Consider the following 21,918-nt stretch of genomic DNA (forward strand, 5'->3'; position numbering starts at 1 on the left):
ATATTAAAAAAACATTTAAGGACATAATTTGTACTATACTTTCCTCTATTGCTCTTTGTAAAATTATAAATATAATTTTTCAAGTAGTGTGGTTTATCTCCTATAAAATATAAAACTTCAATAAATGAAAGGACAAATATGGAAAAAGTTTCAAACATCCATCTTGAACTTTGAACAATTTAATTATTTTCAACAATGAAAAATTTCTCAAAAATTCAATTAATATGAAATGGAGGGAGTAGTAATTTATTTGTTACTCTCTTCATTTTAATTTATTTGTCCTATTTTAGTTTGACACAAAATTTAAGAAAATGATTTTTTTTTTGAATCTTGTGATTTTAAATCAAACATATGTCAAATATACTAAAATATCTTTTGATTTCGTGTCTTAAACATGTAATGTGGAAAATTAAAATTAAAAGATTGATAAAAAGAAAAAAGAGACATTTTTTAAACAAGCTAAAAAAATTTAGGACAAATAAGTTGAAACAAATGAAGTATTTGATTTTTTCCAAGGTAAAATAATCAAAAATAAAAAAATTTCCTTGATAATAGGTCAACGGAATACATTATAAAACTAAAAGTGTAGTTTATCATGGCTATATATATATATTCCAATAATATTTTGACATCATAACCAAAAAAATATATACTAATAATATCAATTTAATGTAGTCAAATAAATAAAAATATTAGCTTTTTATAATTAATTTTTAAAAATATTAACAAATAAATAATAATTTTTAGTTAATGTTAATTTAAAATTTGATTACCTTTTTATAAAGTTTAAGAATGGGTAAATGCCTCAATTGAATTTCTAAACGAAGTTACTTATAAGCTTTTATTATATTGTTAAAAAAATTTATTGAATAATATGATATGATATCCCATTAGAAAATATGAGTATAATTTGAAGAAAATATAAATAACAAGATGATATTTTTAAAAGAAACAAAAATGATATTTTCTCCGTTTCATATTAGATGGATTCTTTTAATTTTATACGTTGATTAAGAAATTATTAATATATTGAAAGACTTTATCATTTTGCCTTTTGTTTATATGTCAATGCAATATATATAGAGTATAGAAGTAACTAATATTAAAAATTGTTTACATTCAAAATATTGTATTAATCGTAGAGATAAAATTAAAAAAAAATCAATTAATTTTAATCTAATAAGGACAAATTGCGATACTTCAAAATTACAAATAAAGAATGACAAAATCATTACTCAATCAATCCATATGGCATTTTTACCTTCAATTCACTGTCGGCACATTAATTTTTTTTTCCTACCCCGACACGTGGCATATTATTTGGGTCCCACACTTTCCTGTTCCACTTCAAAATCTAATTTACAGCTCACAAATTAACCCACCAATCTCTCTCTCTCTCTCCTCTATATCGCCGTCCGGTGATTATATTTTCCTACGGCGTCAGTAATTTTATTATTTCCACAAATATCCCTTCCTCTACGCCACTTTTCAGTTACACTTAATTTTCTTCTTTCTTGGTTATGCATTTATTGCTGTCTACACACTTGGGAAAAGGTAGATGCACCAGAAATTCAGGAATCAAGATTAATCCTTAATTTATTTTTAGAGTTTTTTTGTTTTCACCCACTTTTCTTGCTGAATTTTTAAAGGGTTTTTTACTTACAGGAATCAAGATTAATAGTTCTGTTGGAATTGAGATTCTTGATTTGCTAGTCGCCGGCAGCCATGTCGGGTCCATTAGATCGGTTTGCTAGACCTTGTGAGTTAATTTTCTTTTATTTTCCATGTTTTTTTATTTCTCAATTTTCAAGTGCATTACGGGCCAACTTTAGTCTAATAATTATTTTTCTTGATTAAAATTAGGGCTTCTTGAACTTCTTTGAATTTTTCAATTTGATGGACTGTATTGGATGAGACGGGTTAGAACTTCTTTTTGTTTTTATCATTACAAGGAAGGACAAAGATATATTTTGTTGGATTGATGTGTTTTTTGAGTAAAAAAAATATAATATTAGAATGAAATTAGTCTCAAAACAGAGTTAGAAAAAAATATAAATGATTCATACAGTTGACTCCAAACTAGTTTAATTGAGACGAAGTTGTTGTTAATTTTCTTAACCCTATGAAGGAAAAAAAATTAAACTAATAAATAGGTTGTTTTTGGTTATGTCCTGTCTGGTCCATCAGAATGAGTTTTGGGTACAGTGTGAATTTTGACAAAAAATGAACATAAGGGTGATTGGGTTGTGGAGTGGCTAAGGAAGATCGTTCAATTTTAAGTCGAACATAGTATCTATTCCGTTCCATCTTAACAAATTGTCTGTTTAGGGCATAGGATTACAATTGCTTGCAAGTTTAAATTCTGATTAAATTCTGAAGATGTATAGAAACACAAACGAAAATTGGAAAATCATATAGTAGAGAGGAACTGTTATTATTATTTTATGTTGATTCTTAAGTAGTAATGAACTTTTAGATGAGTTTGTCAAACTTTTTTGGTTCTGCACTTGGTGAATTCTAATTGACATGTGCCGAGGTATTGTTTGGTCTAGTTCGTTTTCTCCACTACGCCTCCGCTTTACCCTTTTTTCGATATATTCTGGAACTGATTTTTCTGCTCCTAATTTTTTTTCTGCCACTTTATTACAGGCTTTGAGGGGTCATCTACACATGATGAGAGAAGAGAGAGAAAATCTGATTTTGAGAATTCAGAGGATGAGAGGAGGACGAGAATTGGTTCCCTGAAAAAGAAAGCATTGAATGCATCAACGAAATTCAAACATTCTCTTAAAAAGAAAGGTAGTAGAAGAAAAAGCAATGGACGGTTGAGCTCACTTTCCATCGAGGATATTAGGGATGCTGAGGAGCTACATGCTGTTGATCAGTTTAGGCAATCATTACTTTTGGATGAGTTGTTACCCGAGAGACATGATGACTACTATATGATGTTGAGGTAATGTCCTCGTACCTATAACATCTACATGTATGTCTGCCCAAAAGTGATAAGATCTATGCTGCATTGAGTTAGTTTGATACTTTTGAGTGTTTAGAGACATTTGGCTTATATCTTTCATGTTTGAAACTTTATTCATATAGATCTTCTATGGAAATTGGATTTGTTTGTCAACTTTATTTTAAAACTTTCTTACAGGCCTGCTACAATTGAAATAAAAAATAGATCAAATGCGAGTATAGATGTTTAAATCCACAGTTGGTCTAAATGAAAACGCTTACATACATGCATGCATGCAGGCATATGGAGACTTAAGCTGGATCTGGATCTGGAGTTTTCTGGTTGTTTCTTCTTGGTGTTGTCCAGTTTAGCAGCATTCCAATATATTAATAATTGTTCTATGTGTGTTGCAGGTTCTTAAAAGCAAGAAAGTTTGATATCGAGAAAGCCAAGCATATGTGGGCTGATATGCTTCAGTGGCGGAAGGAATTTGGCGCTGACACAATCACGGAGGTAATATTATTCCTCGCCATGTATGGCTAGGAGAGCCTAGGACAATGTTCTTCATTATATTTTTATCGTATATTTGTAGAATCATTTAGGCTGAAATGCTTTCTTTACTTAATTATTCATCAGGATTTTGAATTCCCAGAGATGGAAGAAGTTGTAAAATATTATCCCCAAGGTTATCATGGGATTGATAAGGAGGGAAGACCAGTATACATTGAAAGATTAGGGAAAGTTGATCCTAACAAACTCATGCAAGTCACAACCATGGATCGTTATGTAAAATATCACGTAAGGGAGTTCGAGAAAAGCTTTTTGATCAAGTTTCCAGCTTGTACAATAGCTGCAAAAAGGCAGATTGATTGTAGCACTACTATTTTGGACGTTCAGGGAGTGGTAAGTTACTTTTGTTGGTTTTTCTTTCTCTAACCTTGATAATTTGAGAAGCAGTTTTTGCGTGAACTAGGTGTTATTTTTATCTTTATTCTTAATCATTGATTTCTTAGGGTTTGAAAAACTTTAGCAAGAGTGCAAGGGAGCTCATTTTGCGGCTCCAGAAGATTGATGGTGATAATTATCCTGAGGCATGATTTTATCCCCATCTGAATAAATATTACTACTAATGAGGGTCTCCTAACTGTTGGATCATTCTCACATTTTCCTATTTTTTGATATGTGCAGACGCTTCATCAGATGTTCATAATCAATGCTGGGGCTGGCTTTAGGCTCCTGTGGAATACTGTTAAGAGTTTTCTGGACCCCAAGACGGCCTCCAAGATACATGTCTGCCAATACTTCTCTCCACTTGTGTTGTCTCTGTTTTAAAATTTTGGTTGCATTTACGTTACTTTTGTTTTGATGTCTCTTATAGGTTCTTGGGAACAAGTATCAAAATAAATTGCTTGAAATAGTTGATGCTAGGTAAAAGGAACTGAATTATTATCCATTGGACAAGGAATTTTTTCTATATTTATTTGTTTGGTAGTGTTGCTGACAATTTGTTCAATGTTCTTCTGCTGATCTTTTATGCAGTGAGTTGCCAGATTTCATAGGTGGTAACTGTACATGTGCAGATCGAGGAGGTTGCATGCGTTCAGATAAAGGACCATGGCAAAATCCAGATATATTGAAGGTACTTTCAAGGCCCTCACAGTCACAGCTGATGTAACGTTATTTTCTGATAATTCTCTGTTCATCACATCTTCAGGAAAATGTTCACCTCCAAGATGTTTTTAAAAATGAGAAACCATCTTTTTTGGTGACGCAGACGTGTTATTTTTTCAAACTAATGGAACCCCACACCGCCCCCTATCCCCACTCCTTTTCTTTTTGGGATGTAGATGATTGGTGAAGCACGGCGTGCCAAGCAGCTTGTTAAAGTTCTAAATAGTGAAGGGAAGATAGTTTATGCTAAGCCTCGTTACCCAATGGTAGGATTTCTGCTGAATTTCCAAATTATTAAGAAATACTCCTTATTGTTTGCTTTTCTGAAGGTCGGTACTCATATTCTTTAGTTTAGCAGGTGAAAGGTAGTAGTGACACCTCTACTGCTGAATCTGGATCTGAAGCTGAAGATATTGCTTCCCCAAAAGCTGTAAGGAGTTATTCACATCTCCGGCTTACTCCTGTCCGAGAAGAGGTATACTTTCCATTTTCGCTCAATTTCATGATTTGGCTTTTCTTAATTTTGTTATTGTCATACTTAATTTTTGCTCGTTATTAAACAGGCCAAGGCTATTGGAATGCCTGGCTACACCCCAAACTTCCCAGGATATGATGAATATGTTCCCATGGTCGACAAGGCTGTTGATTCTGCATGGAAGAAGGAACCATCCCTTCAAAGACCCTCCATCCCCAAAGGTTAGAATTATTGAGAAGAGAATGCACTGCTTATGTGTACACAATGAAAGGGGGAGGGGAGGAAGCATACGTATCGCTGAATGTTTATTAAACTGGAAGTCAATTTTTTGCACCTAATAAAGGAAAAAGAGACGCTCACTTTGTTATGTGTACAATTCTATGGTTAACTTGAACCTATTATGCTTCTTGTTGGCCTACTACAGCAGTTGTCTTGATAAACTTCTTAATTTGTATTGACATTATTTCCATCTCTATTAACCTTCTCCAGTGATGCTTCCACCAGCAGACTCCCAAAAGCCTGTAGAAGGTCTTCATGCTCGAGTTTTAGGACTTCTTATGGCCTTCTTCATGACTGTTGTTGTGCTTTTCCGCTCAATTACATGCCGTGTTACCAAGAAACTTCAAGGTGCATCGACTGTTGAGAACCAAGGTGTTCAAGACTTCACATTTGATGCTAGCCCTAAAGAGGAGTTTCGCCCCCCTTCACCTACTCCAGCCTTTACAGAAGCTCAACTGCTCTCCGTTGTTCTCAAGAGACTGGGTGAACTTGAAGACAAAGTAACTACGCTTCAAGAAAAGCCGTCTGAGATGCCTTATGAAAAAGCTGAATTGCTAAATGCAGCTGTTTGCCGGGTGGATGCCCTAGAAGCTGAGTTAATAGCAACCAAGAAGGTAACAGTTCATGATGTCCCTTTAAATAGGCAAAGGGAAATCCTGTTCTTGAGTTGATACCTTCTTCCCTGCTTGTTTATGGTTGAACAGGCATTACATGAGGCATTGATGAGGCAAGAAGAACTTCTCGCTTACATTGACGGTCAAGAAGCTGCCAAGTACCAGGTGAGTGTGTTATTGCATGGTAGTTTGAACATCATCAGAGTAGGACTTAGCCTAGTTAGGATTTGAAATTGTTTCCATAATATGTTACTTTACTCGCTGAAAAGTAAAACAAATATGAGAAAGCAAGTTTTTTGAATAGAAATGCACGTGCACTTTCCTCTTCGTGCTATTAAGTTGGTGTATTCGTGTGGTTCCATAATTGCGTTTTGTTGCTAATTTGCATCCATAATGCCTTGTTTTGCAGAAAAAGAAGAAGTTTTGCTTTTAATATGAAGATGCTTCAGGACATGGATCTCGAATTTTCCACTGTAGGTATCCAAATGAGATACATATTTGTAATGTGTTGGCAATACTCCCAGTCATTGTGCAGTGGATCTGTGTTGAGTGTTATCCTTTTTTGATCATTTGCAAAATGAGGTGAACACTTTCTCATAATGTGAAAAATTATATGTTCTGTAAGTTTCTTGTTTGATTTTGGAATAATGAAGTAACATTTGAAATGATGATATAAAATGAACTTAATTGAAGAAAGTCGAGATCATACAGCCGGCTATAAGTTACTTGTTTGCGACTGAGGTGTAGTTGTCGTTGTTGATGACGTAACCTTTGAAGTAGTTTTAATTCACAATCATACCATGTGTTATATTCAAGTAGAAATGAACAAACTTTTCTAAACGGGTAGCGCTTTTTAATTCCTTCTCACTATAAGCAATGGAACATTTCTCCATATGTGTGAATTGAAGTGAATAATGAAAGTTACAACAAACAAAAGAGGATCAGTAGAATAGAAAAGATCAAAAGAGGTAAAAGGTAAAAGAAGCAAAATGGCAAATAATGATTTATATAAATTTGCTCAAGTAAATTACTCATCAAGATTCTAATGTGTATAGTGAAAGATGTTCCTGTCATGGAAAACAAGACTATAATATGAACAAAAGCAAACAGCAAACTGCTTCCATCTTTATTTACAGGAAAAAATACAAGCCGATGTATCTGTAATGTGCCATTAGAGCTCCAATGGAGAGGGTGAACAGTAAATCTCGCCGAAAAGTATAGAACAAAGCTACTGCAGTAATAGCACTGCAGGTAATGTAAACAATGTTCAAGTTTACAGAGTTAATTTTACAAATATGCGAGAGATCATTCAAACAGACTTCTTAGGCAAAAAAAGAAAATCACCATCTCTAAATCTATCTAAAGAAATTCAAACTTAAAAAACAAAGAACTTCTTCTTCTTCTTTTTCTTCTCAAGGGCGGATAGGAGCTCTTGGTGACGAACAAGAGCTTCATCAAGAGCCTGTCAGTTTAAAAGTAAGGAAAAAGTATATTAGGCAATGTCACAGACTTGGTTAATAGAGTATGAAGGCTTCCTAAGAAAAGCAGATAATACCTTCTTGGTAGCTAAAAGTTCTTCCTCCAAAGTACCAACCCGGTTAATGGCAGCGTTAAGCATGTCCTCTTTCTCAGGTGGCATAGAAGAAGGTTTGTGGCTAAGAGTAATGACCTTATCCTCGAGTTCTTCCATGCGTTTCATCATGCTAATGTAATCTTTTGTCGTAATGACATGTCCATGAGTCTGTTCTTTAATCATGTCAGCACTATACAAAGAACCAGCCAAGAGTGTTGCATCTGTAAGTTTCCTTGGCATGTTTTTAGTCATCCGAACCAATGTCACAATGCCCATCACTAAAGTCATCACTCCACTGAATACCGGGTTGCCAAATCCTTCCGCTGACTTACAAGCATCGTGGACAGGGAAGAAATCTGTTGCTCGAAAGAGGAATACATGTTATTAATATAGCAGATGAATGAGCAGAACGAAAAAAATACTGTAATTATTTGAATCAGCAAAACATCAGCTACCGAATGAATGTGTTATGAAAATGGATATTCATCGTATATCCTACTTTTTCCAGACCCCACTTATGGGATTATACTAGACATGCTGTTGTTCTAACTCAACCTTTAAATTTGCTCATAAGGTGTACATTGGCCAAATACCATATAAGGAGGCAAAAACTCTTTCTCTCAACCAATGTAGACACTTAACGGCTAGAAGCACTAATAAAAAAGACGTGTGTAAGACTGAATATTGGAAAATTTCAATCAAGAGAAATAAAAGATGCAATACTCTTGCACGACCAGGGATAGACTTTTGGAGCGTGAACAACATAACATGGGACTCAACATCGGGTAAACCAAGAATTAAGATGGATTTGGGTCTAACACTATGTTAAGAAAATGAATTTTGGACTGAACTCAAACACGAAAGCTATCTCATGAGGTAAGGATTGCTCAACAGTTAACACTATATAAGAATTAAGAAGGAAACAACACATTTCGTCAACCAAGGTGAAACACTTGATAATAGGCGGATTTTGTACCTTTAGAATTGGTAAAGTTTCCAGCTTTTACATCTTTAGGCCAAGTTGCATAAACAGCCTTGTCCACGATAGGGATATCAAACTGAAAAGCAAAACCAAAACGTAGAATTTAGATTAAGGTATAGTAGTGGATGAATCACTGTGAAGAAGCTAAAAGAACTACTCTTCATGTAGGTGAAATGCAATTTTGCATTAGTCACAAAATTGTGGATAAAGAAGCAACTTACTTCCTCGCGGACAGGTGAAAGCTGTCCATGTGCTACATTATCTCTTTGAACCTTGGAAGAATCAGTTTCCTTTTTAAAAGAAGTGCTCTTCTTTACATTCTGCAACATTGAGGGACTTTGTAACTCATCTGATATATGTAATCACTCCATAGTTATATGAAGAACAAAAGTAACTGAGAAAAGCAGCAGAGATGAGACACCTTGGCGTTGGCATTGTCATCTTCTGGGATAGTTTTCTCATCCATTGAGATCACAATTTTGTGTGAACATTTATGCTCACCATTGCGAACCATCTGGCATCAAATCAATCACAGATTTCAGGCATGTCAGAGGAAAGTGATACTACTTAACAGTCTTAAAGGTGATGCTAATGAGCGACAACATGCTATCAGATTCTATGTATTATTTATAGTGTGAAATGGATATTGACAATATGCAGTCAGATTTTCCAACAATTACATCCATTATAGAAAAGAGTATGGAACAGATTAATAAGTTCATAAATATGGAGTATGGTACTTTCCTCCTATTTCGCGGTTCATGAGGATGTTTCAAAGTGTTAAATAAAACAATAAGTTTAGTACTGCTTCACTATTTTGTAGGCTAGGCCTGAGTACTATGGACAATTTACTCTTATGAATTAGGATTTACATCTTATGGAATTAATAATCCCTGTGAACGTAACATTACAAAGTTGAAAGTTACCCTCATTATCTCTGGATCATTCCATGGACCTTTATCAGAAAGCATGCATCCTCCTTTGTCAACACAAGTACATGTTCCACCTAAGAACTCCGGTAATTCACTGGTACAATCAAGCCAAAATTAGGCTCTATGCAGATAATCTAATCCGAATGTTTAATTTCACCTTAAGTTAAGAGTAATTTAAGTATAACTTGAGTTACCTGGCATCAATTACTTCAAGCAACTTGCTGTGATATTTATTGCCAAGAACCTAGAAAAAGAAAACAAGACTTCTGTTATACTACAGGGCAGACAGAAATAGTGCTTAGACTTGTCGTTGACTATGAGCTTACATGGATCTTTTGAGTGGTCTTTGGGTCAAGGAATGACTTGACGGAATTCCATAAGAGTCTGAATCCAGAACCGGCATTGATGATGTACATTCGGCACAAGCTCTAGAAATCAAATACACGATTAATTAAACACTAGGACTTGAAAACTCTTATTAACGTATGGAATGTTTGTTATGCAGGGCTTCAGCTGAGTGATAGAGAAAGAAGTACCTCGGGGTAATTGTTGCCATCAATAGCCTGGAGGCGTTGAATGAGATCCCTTGCTGACTTGTTGAAGTTTTTAAGTCCCTGAGGCATTAGCGTAAGTCATATTAGTAACCGAAAAATGAGGCAGGTTATCTGCTACAACAGATTAAAACACACATGTGAAAATTTTATCCTTCTTATTTACTCCCTCCGTTTCAATTTATTTGTCTTACTTTCCTTTTATTCTGTTTCAAAAATCATGTCTCTTTCCTCTTTTAGCAACTCTTATATTCTAACTTTCCACATGACATGTTTAAGAACACAAGAATAAAAGATATTTTGGTACGTTCTTCATATCTTTAGTTTAAAACCATAAGATTCAGAAGTCTTCTTTGCTTTCTTAAACTCTGTGTCAAGTCAAAATAAGAAAAAACAAATTGAAAACGGAGGGAATAAGTAGTTTTTGAGATCCTATGATCATACCACTCCTTGGACATCCAGGATAGTTGTGCTTGTGTCAATGTGTCTTTTGGCTGCAAGTGAGCAAGCTGGCATCTTCTCATTAATGGTCCTCTCGAACTCCTGTACATGGTACTTGAGATATCTGTCCATTGTTGTGGCTTGTAATAGCTTGACCGAATCTACTTGACCAATTCTTTCAATGTAAACTGGTCTCCCTTCTTTGTCAACTCCGTGATGGCCTTGTGGATAGTACTTTAGGACCTCTTCCTTTTCCTTGAAATCAAAGTCCTATTCAAGATGTGCAAAACGTCGTCAGTTCCTAAAAACAAAACTTGAAATTATAGTTCTTCCAATAAATTCTCAGTTTCATTATCAAAAATACCTCTGTGATGGTGTCTGCACCAAATTCCCTTCTCCACTGGAGCATATCAGCCCACATCTGCTTTGTTTTCTCAATGTCAAACTTTCTAGCCTTCAAGAATCTGTCATTTTTTCACAATGATATCTTGTTACGACGTATTATTAGACAGGGAAACGGTCCATTTAAATATTAAGGAAAACGTCCAATTTGCTAATGACAATAGTATGAAAGGCCCTAAGGAAAGGTAGCAACATTCACTTAGCATCAAAACTTATAATCTGATCTGATGACGAAGGTATATAATTTCTATCATGTACATAAGAATGAATTTGGTCACCTTAGCATCAAATGATAATCATCATGTTTTGCAGGAAGTAATTCTTCAAGGATAAGAGCTTGACGTAAGGCATCAACTGCCTTTAATTCCTCTGCGTCATGCTCATCTTCTAAAACAACGACAGACATGACTCTGCTGTTTCTACGACCCCTTTTTGTTAGAGAATTTCTAAACTTGGTGGAGGCATTAATTGCCGCTTTCTTGATAGACCCAAGCCTTGTCTTCCTCTCATCTTCAGCATCCATATCAAACTTTTCTAGACCTTTGAAATAAGATACATAAGCAGATGGCATATGCTGGCTAAGAATCAATAAGTTGACAGAGCTTTTATTAGACTTAAACATCCAAAGAGGATGATAACATGGTAGCCATAGACTAACAACAACACAAAATGGGGTTTAAACTTGTGAAACTTTTGCATATTCTGAAAAGAACGACAGAGTTACTCAGTATATGTGCTCATAGGCCTGCCTAGATGAACATAAGGGGTTCAACCTCTTTCTCAGAAAAAAAATGATATAGTGCAAATATGATGGGAAAAAAATCTTTTGCATATGTATAAGTGGAATCTCCTATACATAATGGAAAATTATAATATAGAGACAAAGATGGTTCAAGAATTGCTTTAGATGACAGGCTTCAAATTTCAATTGTGACATTTTTGCATTTCTTTAATCTCCTTGTTAGAGTTCCTGACTCTAACACTATATCACTATATGTATGTTGGTGGGAGGTAATAGGTATCTGACAGAACAATCAAAGTATCCAAGCTGGTTCGAACAACATATTTATTTGAAAAAAGAAAAAATACATATGACAGGATGCACTCTAAAGATTTTTAGTACATAACAAGATTAAGGGTACAAAATAAATGCAGCAAAGGTTAAGAAAAACTTACTTGGCCTGACAGGTCTTTCAAGAGGTCCTGACTTGTACTCACTCATGATTGAATTAAGCTAGCTCTAATCTACTGGAGATATTGGTGATAGTTTGAGACAAATTAGAGGTTTAACTTTTCTTGCTGAATTCCTACACCTTTTCAAGCAAAAAAAAAAAAAAAGCCAAAGTCAGAAGAAAAAACATTTGAAAGCACCAGCAGAAATAGGCACCTTGATCTTTGGAACAGAATTTCTTCCATATTATTCACAACAAACATAACTTCATCAATATAAGAATTAGTCCAAAAGGCATAGAAAAATATAAACCAAAGTAAAGTTAATTCATGAGCCGAGGATCATCTCAAATCATACAAGGAGACAATAGTCTAATCACCAACCAAGATGGGACAATCTAACATTGTGAATATCTTAGGAATGTATGAGTCTGTCTTTGATAAAATGTTAAGAAAATGAACATCAAACCTAACTCAATCACATAGGCTAGATGATATAACAACATGACAATTCGATATCTCAACCAATGTAGAAGAATCTAAACAATTAATCTAACAAGAAAAAAATGAAGGCAAAAGGAAAATTAGGGAGAAGAATATTATTATTACCAGTGACATAAGTATCAGGGACATTTGAGAAAATAGGTAGGGAGTTGTCTTATATAACCGAATTATTAGTCTCCGAAAGTATTGCTGTCCCAATAACTTAGCTAATGGACAAGCGATAATATTTCTTTCTATTTTCCTAATCATAAAAATAATTAAACATGCTGATTTGGATTAGATAATTTACCAATTACTAGCAACTTTTTATTTTTAATTTGACGAGGTCCTCATATTAGTCAAATATACAGCTAAGCTAATATCTTCTTCCTGTTCTATGCGTAGTGCAAACCACTATGTTCAAACTATAGGTACTCTCCCCACGCTAAGCCTTAACATTTTTTTGTTTTATCAATGACACGATTATTATTTAAAAAATTATATTGAATTTGTTATTATTGGTGTTGAATTTACCTGTTTGAAGTAAAGGAGAATTGAACTTATAGACGGTCAATCATTCTACAATCACTTGAAAATGTTATATTTTTCATGATATAAGAGTTATTTACTCAAAAAAGTAAAAGACGAGAAATAGAATCATATTGCTTGGAACTCAATTATACTAGTGTCAACAAATTGTGATGTAAATTTGATTTGCAGTGAGTACATGTTTGAATAATGCCGATGAATTAGCATGTCTCTAATTAATATGTTACATTTGGTTCATGAGATAGCTAGCATTAAATTTTCCATTATTTCAAAACATAATGTGAACCAAATTATTGAAATTCATAATGCATTCTTAGATTGAGAATTATTAAGAGATTGGTATCAATACATATGGGGGGTGAAGGAGGTTGGTGGTTGATCAATTTATTTTGCTCAATATATGATATTTAAATTTGCTAATTAAGGGGCCATTTTAAAAGTAATTTTCAATGTAGTAAATTGAAATTGATGATTAATAAACCAACATTATCAAGCTTAGATTACCTCAAGTCAATTGTCCATGAATCCAACATTATGCTGCTCCACTAAGTGGCATTGCAAGCTTGCAACTTGTTGGCAATGGACAGTGTATCACTAATTATATTAATTGTTACATTATATATCCTCTATCTTTTTCATCTCTCTCTATGTTGTGTATCTGGTAACAAAAATACAGGTATCTAGTTGTATTTAACTTAAAATTTAGTATAAGATTATTAATTAATAAATATGGTAGGGTTATTTGTGTAATTAGATAGTTTTTCTTGAAAACCTTTGCTTACTACGATTATAAGTGACCAATGGAGTCAACCTCCATTCTCTTTCGCATTTTAAAACTTCTTGCTCTATTGTTCCATTCTCCATGAGATTATTCTTGTAAAGCTAAAATCTTTTTTTTTTGACATAATAAAATTTATGATAGACATTGGTGCGAGTTATCAAGAGAAAGAAATCATAAAATACATATATCCAGTATTTGATAGGCGAGTATAAGAGGGAGGCGAGCGAGCGAGCGAGTCAATATATCCTAGATACATATATCCACGTGGATATAGTGTATTTGGAACAAATTAAACTTAATTTCGACCCTTGTATCAGAAATACATATATTTGAAATCTGGCATGAATAATAATTTTAAAAATTCATGTAATTAGACTCTAAACTAGTGGAATTTGTGTTGTTTGTACTTTTTACATACCCTAATGGACTTAAAGGGTACATTTAAATTTTGAATATATACAAAGTATTTTAAATTTTCTTATCAAGATTAATATATTACATACATATAATTATACAAATTGTGTATGTATGGTTTAATTTTTTTCTTTAAAATAAAATCTTTTAAAATATATAAATTTAAATTAGTCGGACTCGAATACAGAAAAGAAAGGGAACAAACAAAAAAATCAAACCAGATATGATCCATTGTAGGACGGGTATGTTGTTGTGTGGTATGTTTAGTTAAACAAAAAAGATCAATAAGATATTTCAACTTTGTCAGTAATAATTTTTTTACAACAGACTTATTAGTCTGCAACCCCTTAATGTTTCGCAGTCTTAAACCCTTCTCTTTGCTCCAACAATGGCGGCTATCTCGCACTCTCCATCAATTCCCAAATCCCTCAAATACCCTTCAAACCCATCGCCAAAGCTCTCTTTTTTCAAACCCAATTTTCCATTGAAGCCCATTTCAAGAAATCTAAGTATAAGGGCATCTGTATCAACTTCTGAACCTCAAACTCAGAAGTTTCAGCATTGTTTCAAGAAATCTGAAGATGGGTTTTTGTATTGCGAGGGTGTTAAGGTTGAAGATGTTATGGAAACTGTGGAAAGACGACCCTTTTATTTATATAGTAAGCCCCAAATTACTAGGAATGTTGAGGCTTATAAGGCGGCTTTAGAGGGTTTGAATTCGATTATTGGTTATGCTATTAAGGCCAATAATAATCTCAAGATTTTGGAACATTTGAGAGGGCTTGGCTGTGGAGCTGTTTTGGTTAGTGGGAATGAGCTCAAATTGGCACTTCGTGCTGGATTTGATCCTACCAAGTAATAATGCTATTGTTTAGAATCTTTGATTCTTGATAATCTTGTTAGTTTGTGCTATATCCCAATACAATATACTAGTATTCATTAATTTGTAACACATTTGAAGAACCTTCTAATTTACTTAGTTGAATACAATTTGTTGTAATATATGTTCGAGTTGCGAGGTCGATTTGCCCAACAAAAAGGGGAAAATAAACTTGGTGGTATAAGATTTAAGAATGAGAAGTTCTGTTTTGGTTGGAGGTAATTTAAGTATTCTCTAGTTGTCTGGTGCTGAATCAGTACTAGGTGTATATGTATTATGTCCGTACTAGTTTAGGATAATATGTCATTTGAGCGGGATTTGTGTGCCCCAAAATCTTGGTGGAAATCAAAAAGAATTTCTAGTGGTTACATTAGTGAGTATTGCACCAAGAAAAAAATGTTATTGAAAGAAAGAGAGAACCTGCTTTTTACCCAGAGAAACATTTCTAGCTTGCCCGGCTACAAAGGTGATGCCTTTCACCATGAACCTCTCAAATTTTTTGTTCTCCTTTAGGGTTTATATCAAACTTTGTACTCAAAACGCTTCCCAGCCTTTTGTTTTTTTAATAAGACTTTCTTTTGTTGTATTAGAGATTATTTCTTACAAAGTTTGCTGGTGGAAGTATACTTTCTTCAGATAGTATTGTGTCTCACATACATGACTTCCATTAGTTCTTTTTAGCTAGGACGCTGTAATGTACTTGTAACACGTTGTATTAGAGATTATTTCTTACAAAGTTAGCTGGTGAAGTATACTTTCTTCAGATAGTATTGTGTCTCACATACATGACTTCAATTATTTCTATTTAGCTAGGACGCTGTAATGTACTTGTAACACGTTGTAAGGGTTTGCAGAGAACATTGGGCAAAAACTGAATCTATCCTCTTTGTTTTCTCTATGCATGGTTTTTTCTCTTTTATATATTTAGATTTTGCTTTTCATTTAGCCGCTCGCCATTATATTGCATTAATCTAATTCATCAACTTTTATCGCATAGGTGTATTTTTAATGGAAATGGAAAGCTCTTAGAGGACCTAGTGCTAGCTGCCCAAGCAGGTGTGTTTGTAAACATCGACAGTGAATTTGACTTGGATAACATTGTAGCAGCTGCAAGGTTGGCTGGGAAGAAAGTTAATGTGCTACTCAGGATTAATCCAGACGTGGATCCCCAGGTATTCACGTGCCATGTTATGAAACCTTAAGTGAGTTTAATGCTTTTATGTCTGCTTTTTCCATTACAATTTCCACTCCGTGCCTCAGCTATTTGTCAGACATATTATTACTAACATGATCAGGCTACTTACTTAGATAAAGTTGTCTTTCACATCTAAAGAATGAAATTAACAATTACATTAATCAAAAACCTCGAATTTGTTGTTTAGTTTATTTCACAGCAGTTGGATGTCTCTGAAAGTTGAAGTTCACACTTTTATCGCATGATGGTATGGATGTATGGTGAAGTGAAATGTGTGATAGTTCAGTTCAACATTAAGGAGCTATCACTGATCCTGTTCTTAGTTTTCCTTTTTTTGATTGGCATTCTGCTATCTTCTAATAAAAAAAAAATTGATGACAATCTTCTAATAAATTTTAAATGTATCTGTTAGAGAATTATTTTCATAAACTTATATTTTTGAACTTTTCAGATATCCCTTCTCATAATCTTGTCATGAGAACTTGCAAATCAAACATCATGTATGTGTCAAATCCGGTTCATTGTCCCCTTCTTGAATTCCAAAGTAGAAGTGGTTTAGATGATAGGTGCAGTAGCCACTTTTTTAATTGCTGGATTTTTGGCCTTAGTCATTGCGCCAGATACCATCACACCTACCTATCAACTTTCTCCATGTTTGCCAGATATATAGTTTCTAGTGAAAACCAAACCCATCCCTCATTTCTAAGTTGCTGCTAGTTTCTTGGTTCAAGTTCAATCTAGACTATGGCTCCTTTTGAATCGAAGCTGATCCAGAAAAGGAGGATTTCAAGCTTTTCAAACTAGGGTTGCAGCATTAGTACAAATTTGATTTTTATTAACATTCACTAATACTTATACTGACTGTTGAGTCACTGTGCTAGTAATCATTTTTGTACTGACTTCTTGAGTGGGTTAGGTTCATCCTTATGTTGCCACCGGGAATAAGAGCTCCAAATTTGGCATCAGAAATGAGAAGCTTCAATGGTTTCTAGATTCTGTCAAGGCACATCCTCAGGAATTGAAACTTGTTGGAGCTCATTGTCATCTTGGGTCAACTATCACCAAGGTAATATTAGGATTGCCTACATTTAATTATTTATGACATGAATTGCCTTACTTTGTAGAATTCACATTTTTGCCTTGTCTGCGCTTCTGTATTTGGATAGTACATTGACTTGGTTGTTTAATATCTTTAGTTATGTGTAGTACCAATGGGAAATATGAATCATTACCTATCTTCTAATGCTTTATCGGGTGTCATTTATTTGGTGGCTGGCATTCCCTTGTTGCCATCTACTCAACACTTTATACTCAACACTTTATACTCAACACTTTAAGTTCATTTATAACTTATTCATAAATACTCCCATGCTTCCATTTACCCCCTGTAGTTCTTTCTGATACCTTTTGAAGGGGTTAAAGTCATAAGAAATATATATATTCACACACAATTATTTGAAGAGGAAAAATGCAGGAATTAGCTGTCATTCCATATGCATATCAGACTCCCCATCTAGTAATATCTCAGCCAATCTACAGTTTCTGGAAGTACGATTTACATGTTTAACAAGTAATATGTTGGTGGATCCCTATGTTACATTTCTCTTCAGGCAAGCTTGATACAATATGTAGCTGATCCTTTAATGGTTCTGTTCTTCCTCTCCATTTCAAATATGCTGCCCTATGTATATATGTTTTAGAAAATATTTTTGTCTATAGAAAATGTAAAATATCTCAATGGTGGATGACGTTACTCCCAATGTTTTGTTGACCTAAAACTTTGTTGTCTTTTTCAGGTAGACATTTTTCGAGATGCAGCTGTCTTGATGGTGAACTACATTGATGAAATTCGATCCCAAGGATTTGAAATTGATTACCTGAATATTGGAGGTGGTTTAGGGATTGATTACTATCATGCTGGAGCTGTCCTTCCTTCACCTAGAGATCTTATTAATACGGTAAAGTTTCTACCTAATATAAGATATATGACATGTGCCCGAGTGCTTTAGTAGTGCGATTTACCCCAAGACTCGTTCTTTGTAGTGACTTTATTCACTTTGATTCTTAATTTACTTGTCCAAATAGCTTTGGAACATACCTTACACAATTGTTTCTGTACTGGTGAGTCTAAGCAATGAATAATATATGTCAAAATATGTTTCTCTTTATTGTCCCATGGAGATGGTCAATTGAGATGGCTACTGGGTACAAGTTTTTCTTTCATTTGTGAAGTTTAGGGGACTGGTGATATGTGTGCTGACAGCAGAAACCACCTTGCTTGCCACGATTTATAGTGGGCAATAGATAGGCTGCTTTCGCGTTTAAAATTTTACTGATGCTACAAAACTTCTCAAAGTTTTGATTGACAGAGTGCAAGGCTACAATGTATATCAGCTTGCTAGAATTTTTAAATTTTGACTAAAATTGAAGTCAGTGCTCAAACTGTGGTCTAACCTGTGGTTTAGTTGACACTTCCTTTCATGTGTATTGCAGGTACGCGAATTGGTCCTTTCTCGAAACCTCAATCTCATTATTGAACCTGGAAGATCACTAATTGCAAACACATGCTGCTTGGTTAACCGAGTTACTGGAGTTAAAACCAATGGGACCAAAAGCTTTATTGTGATTGATGGTAGTATGGCAGAGCTTATACGTCCAAGTCTTTATGATGCTTATCAGGTGAGGTTGCCAAATATTTTTCTTGCAGCTATCAGAATTGACTCTTCCCTCCATATTAAGCTAATAACCAGGCTAACATATTCAAACAATTCTCCTTTCCCTTGATTGGTATTCATGACTGTGCTATATGTCGTTTAATGGATCAGTGTCCCTGCTCCTTTCTCTTCTGTAGTTATCCTATTTTTTAGGGGGATTTAGCAGCTAATTACTTTCCAAAGGTGTTTACCTAATGCTCACGCTGTGGATTTTTTGTGATGGGCTTACTCCAAAAATCTTATGCTTCATTCTTGTTGGTATTCAAATTGTTCAACTTTTTGAAGTAGCCTACTGTTGGTAGTTATACTCATTGTATGAGCATACAATTCGGACCTCACTCTTTATTCGCACTGTGCATATCTGATTTACGCTTGCGTGGATTTTATGATCTCTCCTGCACTCTTGCTCAGTAAATGATTTCTTGATTGCAGCACATAGAACTTGTTTCCCCTGCACCTCCAGAAGCTGCAATTTCTAAATTTGATGTTGTTGGTCCTGTATGTGAGTCGGCCGATTTCCTGGGAAAGGACCGTGAACTTCCCGCCCCTTCTAGGGTAAGTTGTTTTTGTTTTGACCTCACATTGCATACTAGAATAGGACAAGGTTTAGCTTCTCATTTAAGGATTTCCTGAGGCACGTTAAAGCCAATACTAATTATGACATTTGGATTCAGGGCACTGGTTTGGTAGTTCACGATGCAGGTGCTTACTGCATGAGTATGGCATCAACTTACAATCTCAAGATGCGCCCACCTGAGTATTGGGTATATTGTCTTAACCTGTTACTTTATTAAATTGATGTTCTGCTACTAGTATTTCTTTCTGGTGTTCCTTACATTCACTAATCTACCCAAAAGCCTTGTCATGATGGAAAAAGACTTGGTGTTCCTGTCAACATTTTGTACCCAAAGTAAAGAGTTCATGGTTACATTAACAATTAACTTAGTCCTAAATCTTAACTGGTATTTTTGGTTGTCAATAATTGAGAGTGAAGCTTCCATACGACTAGTATCTAATGACAAGATCTATAACTCACACGCCCTTTTGCTTTTCTAAAGACTGCAAAAAATGTCCTTTAAGTGCTAACTTTGTGCTTGGCTGGATTTTGTTAATGATACTACCGCTAATCTCGAGATAATAGAGTTGAATGCAACTTTTCGCTTATATCATTCTGAAAATTTGTCGTTGGAAGCACAATCCGCGTTTTTTTTTTGTTGATATGCTTAAAGTTATCAAAGTGATCACAACTATAGTATACTACGAATCTGATAGTCATAGCAACATCTCTTCTCCCGTGACATGTAACTTCACATCCAAGACATGCATTGATCATCTTCACTAATGTAATATTGATACAAGATTTTGAAAACTGAAATTGGATTGTGCATACTGTTGTGTGTAGGTGGAAGAAGACGGATCGTTGTCGAAAATCCGTCACGGGGAGACATTCGAAGACCATTTGAGATTCTTTGATGGTCTGTAAAATTGTGGGTTTTTAAACCACTTTAACATGGCAGGATGTGAAACTCAGAAATTCCCCTGGTAGTTTGGTTCCTGTCAATGTTGATGTTCTGTATTTGGATTGTTCCAATTAATGGATTTTCCCTATGGACTTTTCACTTCTTTTTTATTTTTTAGTTTTCCACCCGCCTTTCAAGATTCGCATTAGAGTTTGATTAAATTTGAATTCGCAGATACAAGTGATGTTTGCTTTTTTGTTAAACAAAAACTATTATAACTTGCAATGAAGAATAAGGTATTCTTTCTTGTATTTGGTTCTCCTTTGCCCTTGGATAACTTAAATGTATTACTAAAAGTGACCATAAAAGAAGGAAAATACATTACACATAAGCTTGGCAAGTATTAAAACTCTTTCGTTTCAATTCGGATAACATCTTTCAAATCATATTAAAGTCTTTCATATTGGGCATGAACAAATTGGTCATTGTATTTGAACATGCAATATCGAATCAGTTTTTGAATATGTTGATTTCATACCTCATATTCTCTTTTTTTTAAAATTATTTGTGATTTCAAATTTTTAAAAAAATGTTAAACTTGTTCATAAGTTTATATTTTGTAAAAAAGAGATCGATTAGTTTAAATTTTGCAAAAAAAAAGTTCATACTTTGTGTGAAAAAGATTATTTGTACCATGTGAAATAATTATATTAAAGAATAACTAATTGGTACTATTATTGACTAATTGATCTTTATATATAAGTATGTTTATTTGAAATGTTGTAATCATAAAACATTTATTTATAAATGAAACATGGAGATATGCTATTTATCGATAAGATATTTTAATATCTTATTTATAAATTGTAGTTACTTATTTGGTAAAATTGTATAAGAATAAGAGGAATTTTAATAGTTTCATAATTTGAGGGTTTTTCATATTTATGAGAAAAATACAATTTAAGAAATTTAAATTACATGTCCAAACAAAAATTCAACTTTAAATCAATATGAATTCAAATCATAATTTTATATCGCATGTCCGAATTGACTAATTTCTCGTGTTTATAAATATAACTTTTTAAATAGTGCAATAAATTAATATGATATATTAAATATTTCTCATCCGCACATCACACTATAATTACTTTAATTGATTCTGTCTCATCGCAATAGGATTAATGTAAATAATCAGTCAATTAATTACGCCTTGTTGCAGTAGAAGTATTTTAATTAATCAGTCAGTTAGTTATGCGCCATTGCAATAGAATTGCTTTAATTAATTATGCCTTGTCGCAAATATATATGTATATTATCAATTTATTTAACTATGATAAATTATCCCCTGTAATAATTACGTCATATCGCAAATATATATATATAAATTAATTTGTGATAA

At 33.9% G+C, this 21,918-nt stretch overlaps 3 protein-coding genes across 7 annotated transcripts; 2 read left to right on the top strand and 1 right to left on the bottom strand.

Annotated features, from left to right (window-relative positions):
- The first annotated feature begins 1,379 nt into the window (after window positions 1–1,379).
- Window positions 1,380–6,698, top strand: LOC129885434 (phosphatidylinositol/phosphatidylcholine transfer protein SFH8). 5 transcript variants are annotated; one of them, XM_055959704.1, is made up of 15 exons: window positions 1,380–1,554; window positions 1,666–1,759; window positions 2,650–2,953; window positions 3,367–3,466; window positions 3,590–3,856; window positions 3,967–4,044; window positions 4,142–4,243; window positions 4,332–4,381; window positions 4,493–4,592; window positions 4,801–4,890; window positions 4,980–5,099; window positions 5,188–5,320; window positions 5,589–5,992; window positions 6,083–6,157; window positions 6,402–6,698. In XM_055959704.1, the coding sequence occupies exons 2-15, from the start codon at window positions 1,726–1,728 to the stop codon at window positions 6,423–6,425; spliced, it is 1,881 nt and encodes a 626-aa protein (XP_055815679.1). In that variant the 5' UTR covers window positions 1,380–1,554; window positions 1,666–1,725; the 3' UTR covers window positions 6,426–6,698. The 5 variants fall into 5 exon arrangements, with proteins under 5 accessions (XP_055815679.1, XP_055815682.1, XP_055815683.1 ...); XM_055959707.1 differs by having other exon boundaries at window positions 5,604–5,992; XM_055959708.1 differs by having other exon boundaries at window positions 5,607–5,992.
- A 419-nt stretch (window positions 6,699–7,117) lies between these two features.
- On the bottom strand, window positions 7,118–12,703 carry LOC129885435 (phosphatidylinositol/phosphatidylcholine transfer protein SFH12-like). Its single transcript, XM_055959710.1, has 14 exons — window positions 12,653–12,703; window positions 12,050–12,186; window positions 11,152–11,413; window positions 10,836–10,935; window positions 10,475–10,741; window positions 10,016–10,093; window positions 9,806–9,907; window positions 9,674–9,723; window positions 9,474–9,573; window positions 8,969–9,061; window positions 8,769–8,867; window positions 8,542–8,623; window positions 7,548–7,921; window positions 7,118–7,454 (listed from the first exon to the last, which is right to left on the bottom strand). Exons 2-14 carry the CDS (start codon window positions 12,093–12,095, stop codon window positions 7,368–7,370), a joined length of 1,740 nt encoding a protein of 579 aa, XP_055815685.1. The 5' UTR covers window positions 12,096–12,186; window positions 12,653–12,703; the 3' UTR covers window positions 7,118–7,367.
- A 1,846-nt stretch (window positions 12,704–14,549) lies between these two features.
- On the top strand, window positions 14,550–20,678 carry LOC129885436 (diaminopimelate decarboxylase 2, chloroplastic-like). Its single transcript, XM_055959711.1, has 8 exons — window positions 14,550–15,125; window positions 16,148–16,322; window positions 17,262–17,411; window positions 18,142–18,303; window positions 18,839–19,024; window positions 19,492–19,614; window positions 19,734–19,823; window positions 20,462–20,678. The coding sequence occupies exons 1-8, from the start codon at window positions 14,659–14,661 to the stop codon at window positions 20,540–20,542; spliced, it is 1,434 nt and encodes a 477-aa protein (XP_055815686.1). The 5' UTR covers window positions 14,550–14,658; the 3' UTR covers window positions 20,543–20,678.
- The last annotated feature ends 1,240 nt before the right edge of the window (window positions 20,679–21,918 follow it).

This window comes from Solanum dulcamara, chromosome 4 (assembly GCF_947179165.1).
Source record: "Solanum dulcamara chromosome 4, daSolDulc1.2, whole genome shotgun sequence".
NCBI lineage: Eukaryota > Viridiplantae > Streptophyta > Magnoliopsida > Solanales > Solanaceae > Solanum > Solanum dulcamara.

What these genes read in the sequence shown, in the direction of transcription:
- LOC129885436 (XM_055959711.1), top strand. Translation starts at nt 14,659, where the DNA reads ATGGCGGCTATCTCGCACTCTCCATCAATTCCCAAATCCCTCAAATAC. An exon ending in CTAGAGATCTTATTAATACG is followed by an intron (nt 18,304 to 18,838) that starts GTAAAGTTTCTA and finishes TGTGTATTGCAG; the next exon opens with GTACGCGAATTGGTCCTTTC. An exon ending in AACTTCCCGCCCCTTCTAGG is followed by an intron (nt 19,615 to 19,733) that starts GTAAGTTGTTTT and finishes ATTTGGATTCAG; the next exon opens with GGCACTGGTTTGGTAGTTCA.
- LOC129885435 (XM_055959710.1), bottom strand. Translation starts at nt 12,095, where the DNA reads ATGAGTGAGTACAAGTCAGGACCTCTTGAAAGACCTGTCAGGCCAA. An exon ending in TCCTGGATGTCCAAGGAGTG is followed by an intron (nt 10,094 to 10,474) that starts GTATGATCATAG and finishes CTAATGCCTCAG; the next exon opens with GGACTTAAAAACTTCAACAA. An exon ending in AACTTTTAGCTACCAAGAAG is followed by an intron (nt 7,455 to 7,547) that starts GTATTATCTGCT and finishes TTAAACTGACAG; the next exon opens with GCTCTTGATGAAGCTCTTGT.
- LOC129885434 (XM_055959704.1), top strand. Translation starts at nt 1,726, where the DNA reads ATGTCGGGTCCATTAGATCGGTTTGCTAGACCTT. An exon ending in AGATCGGTTTGCTAGACCTT is followed by an intron (nt 1,760 to 2,649) that starts GTGAGTTAATTT and finishes ACTTTATTACAG; the next exon opens with GCTTTGAGGGGTCATCTACA. An exon ending in AAAATCCAGATATATTGAAG is followed by an intron (nt 4,593 to 4,800) that starts GTACTTTCAAGG and finishes TTTGGGATGTAG; the next exon opens with ATGATTGGTGAAGCACGGCG.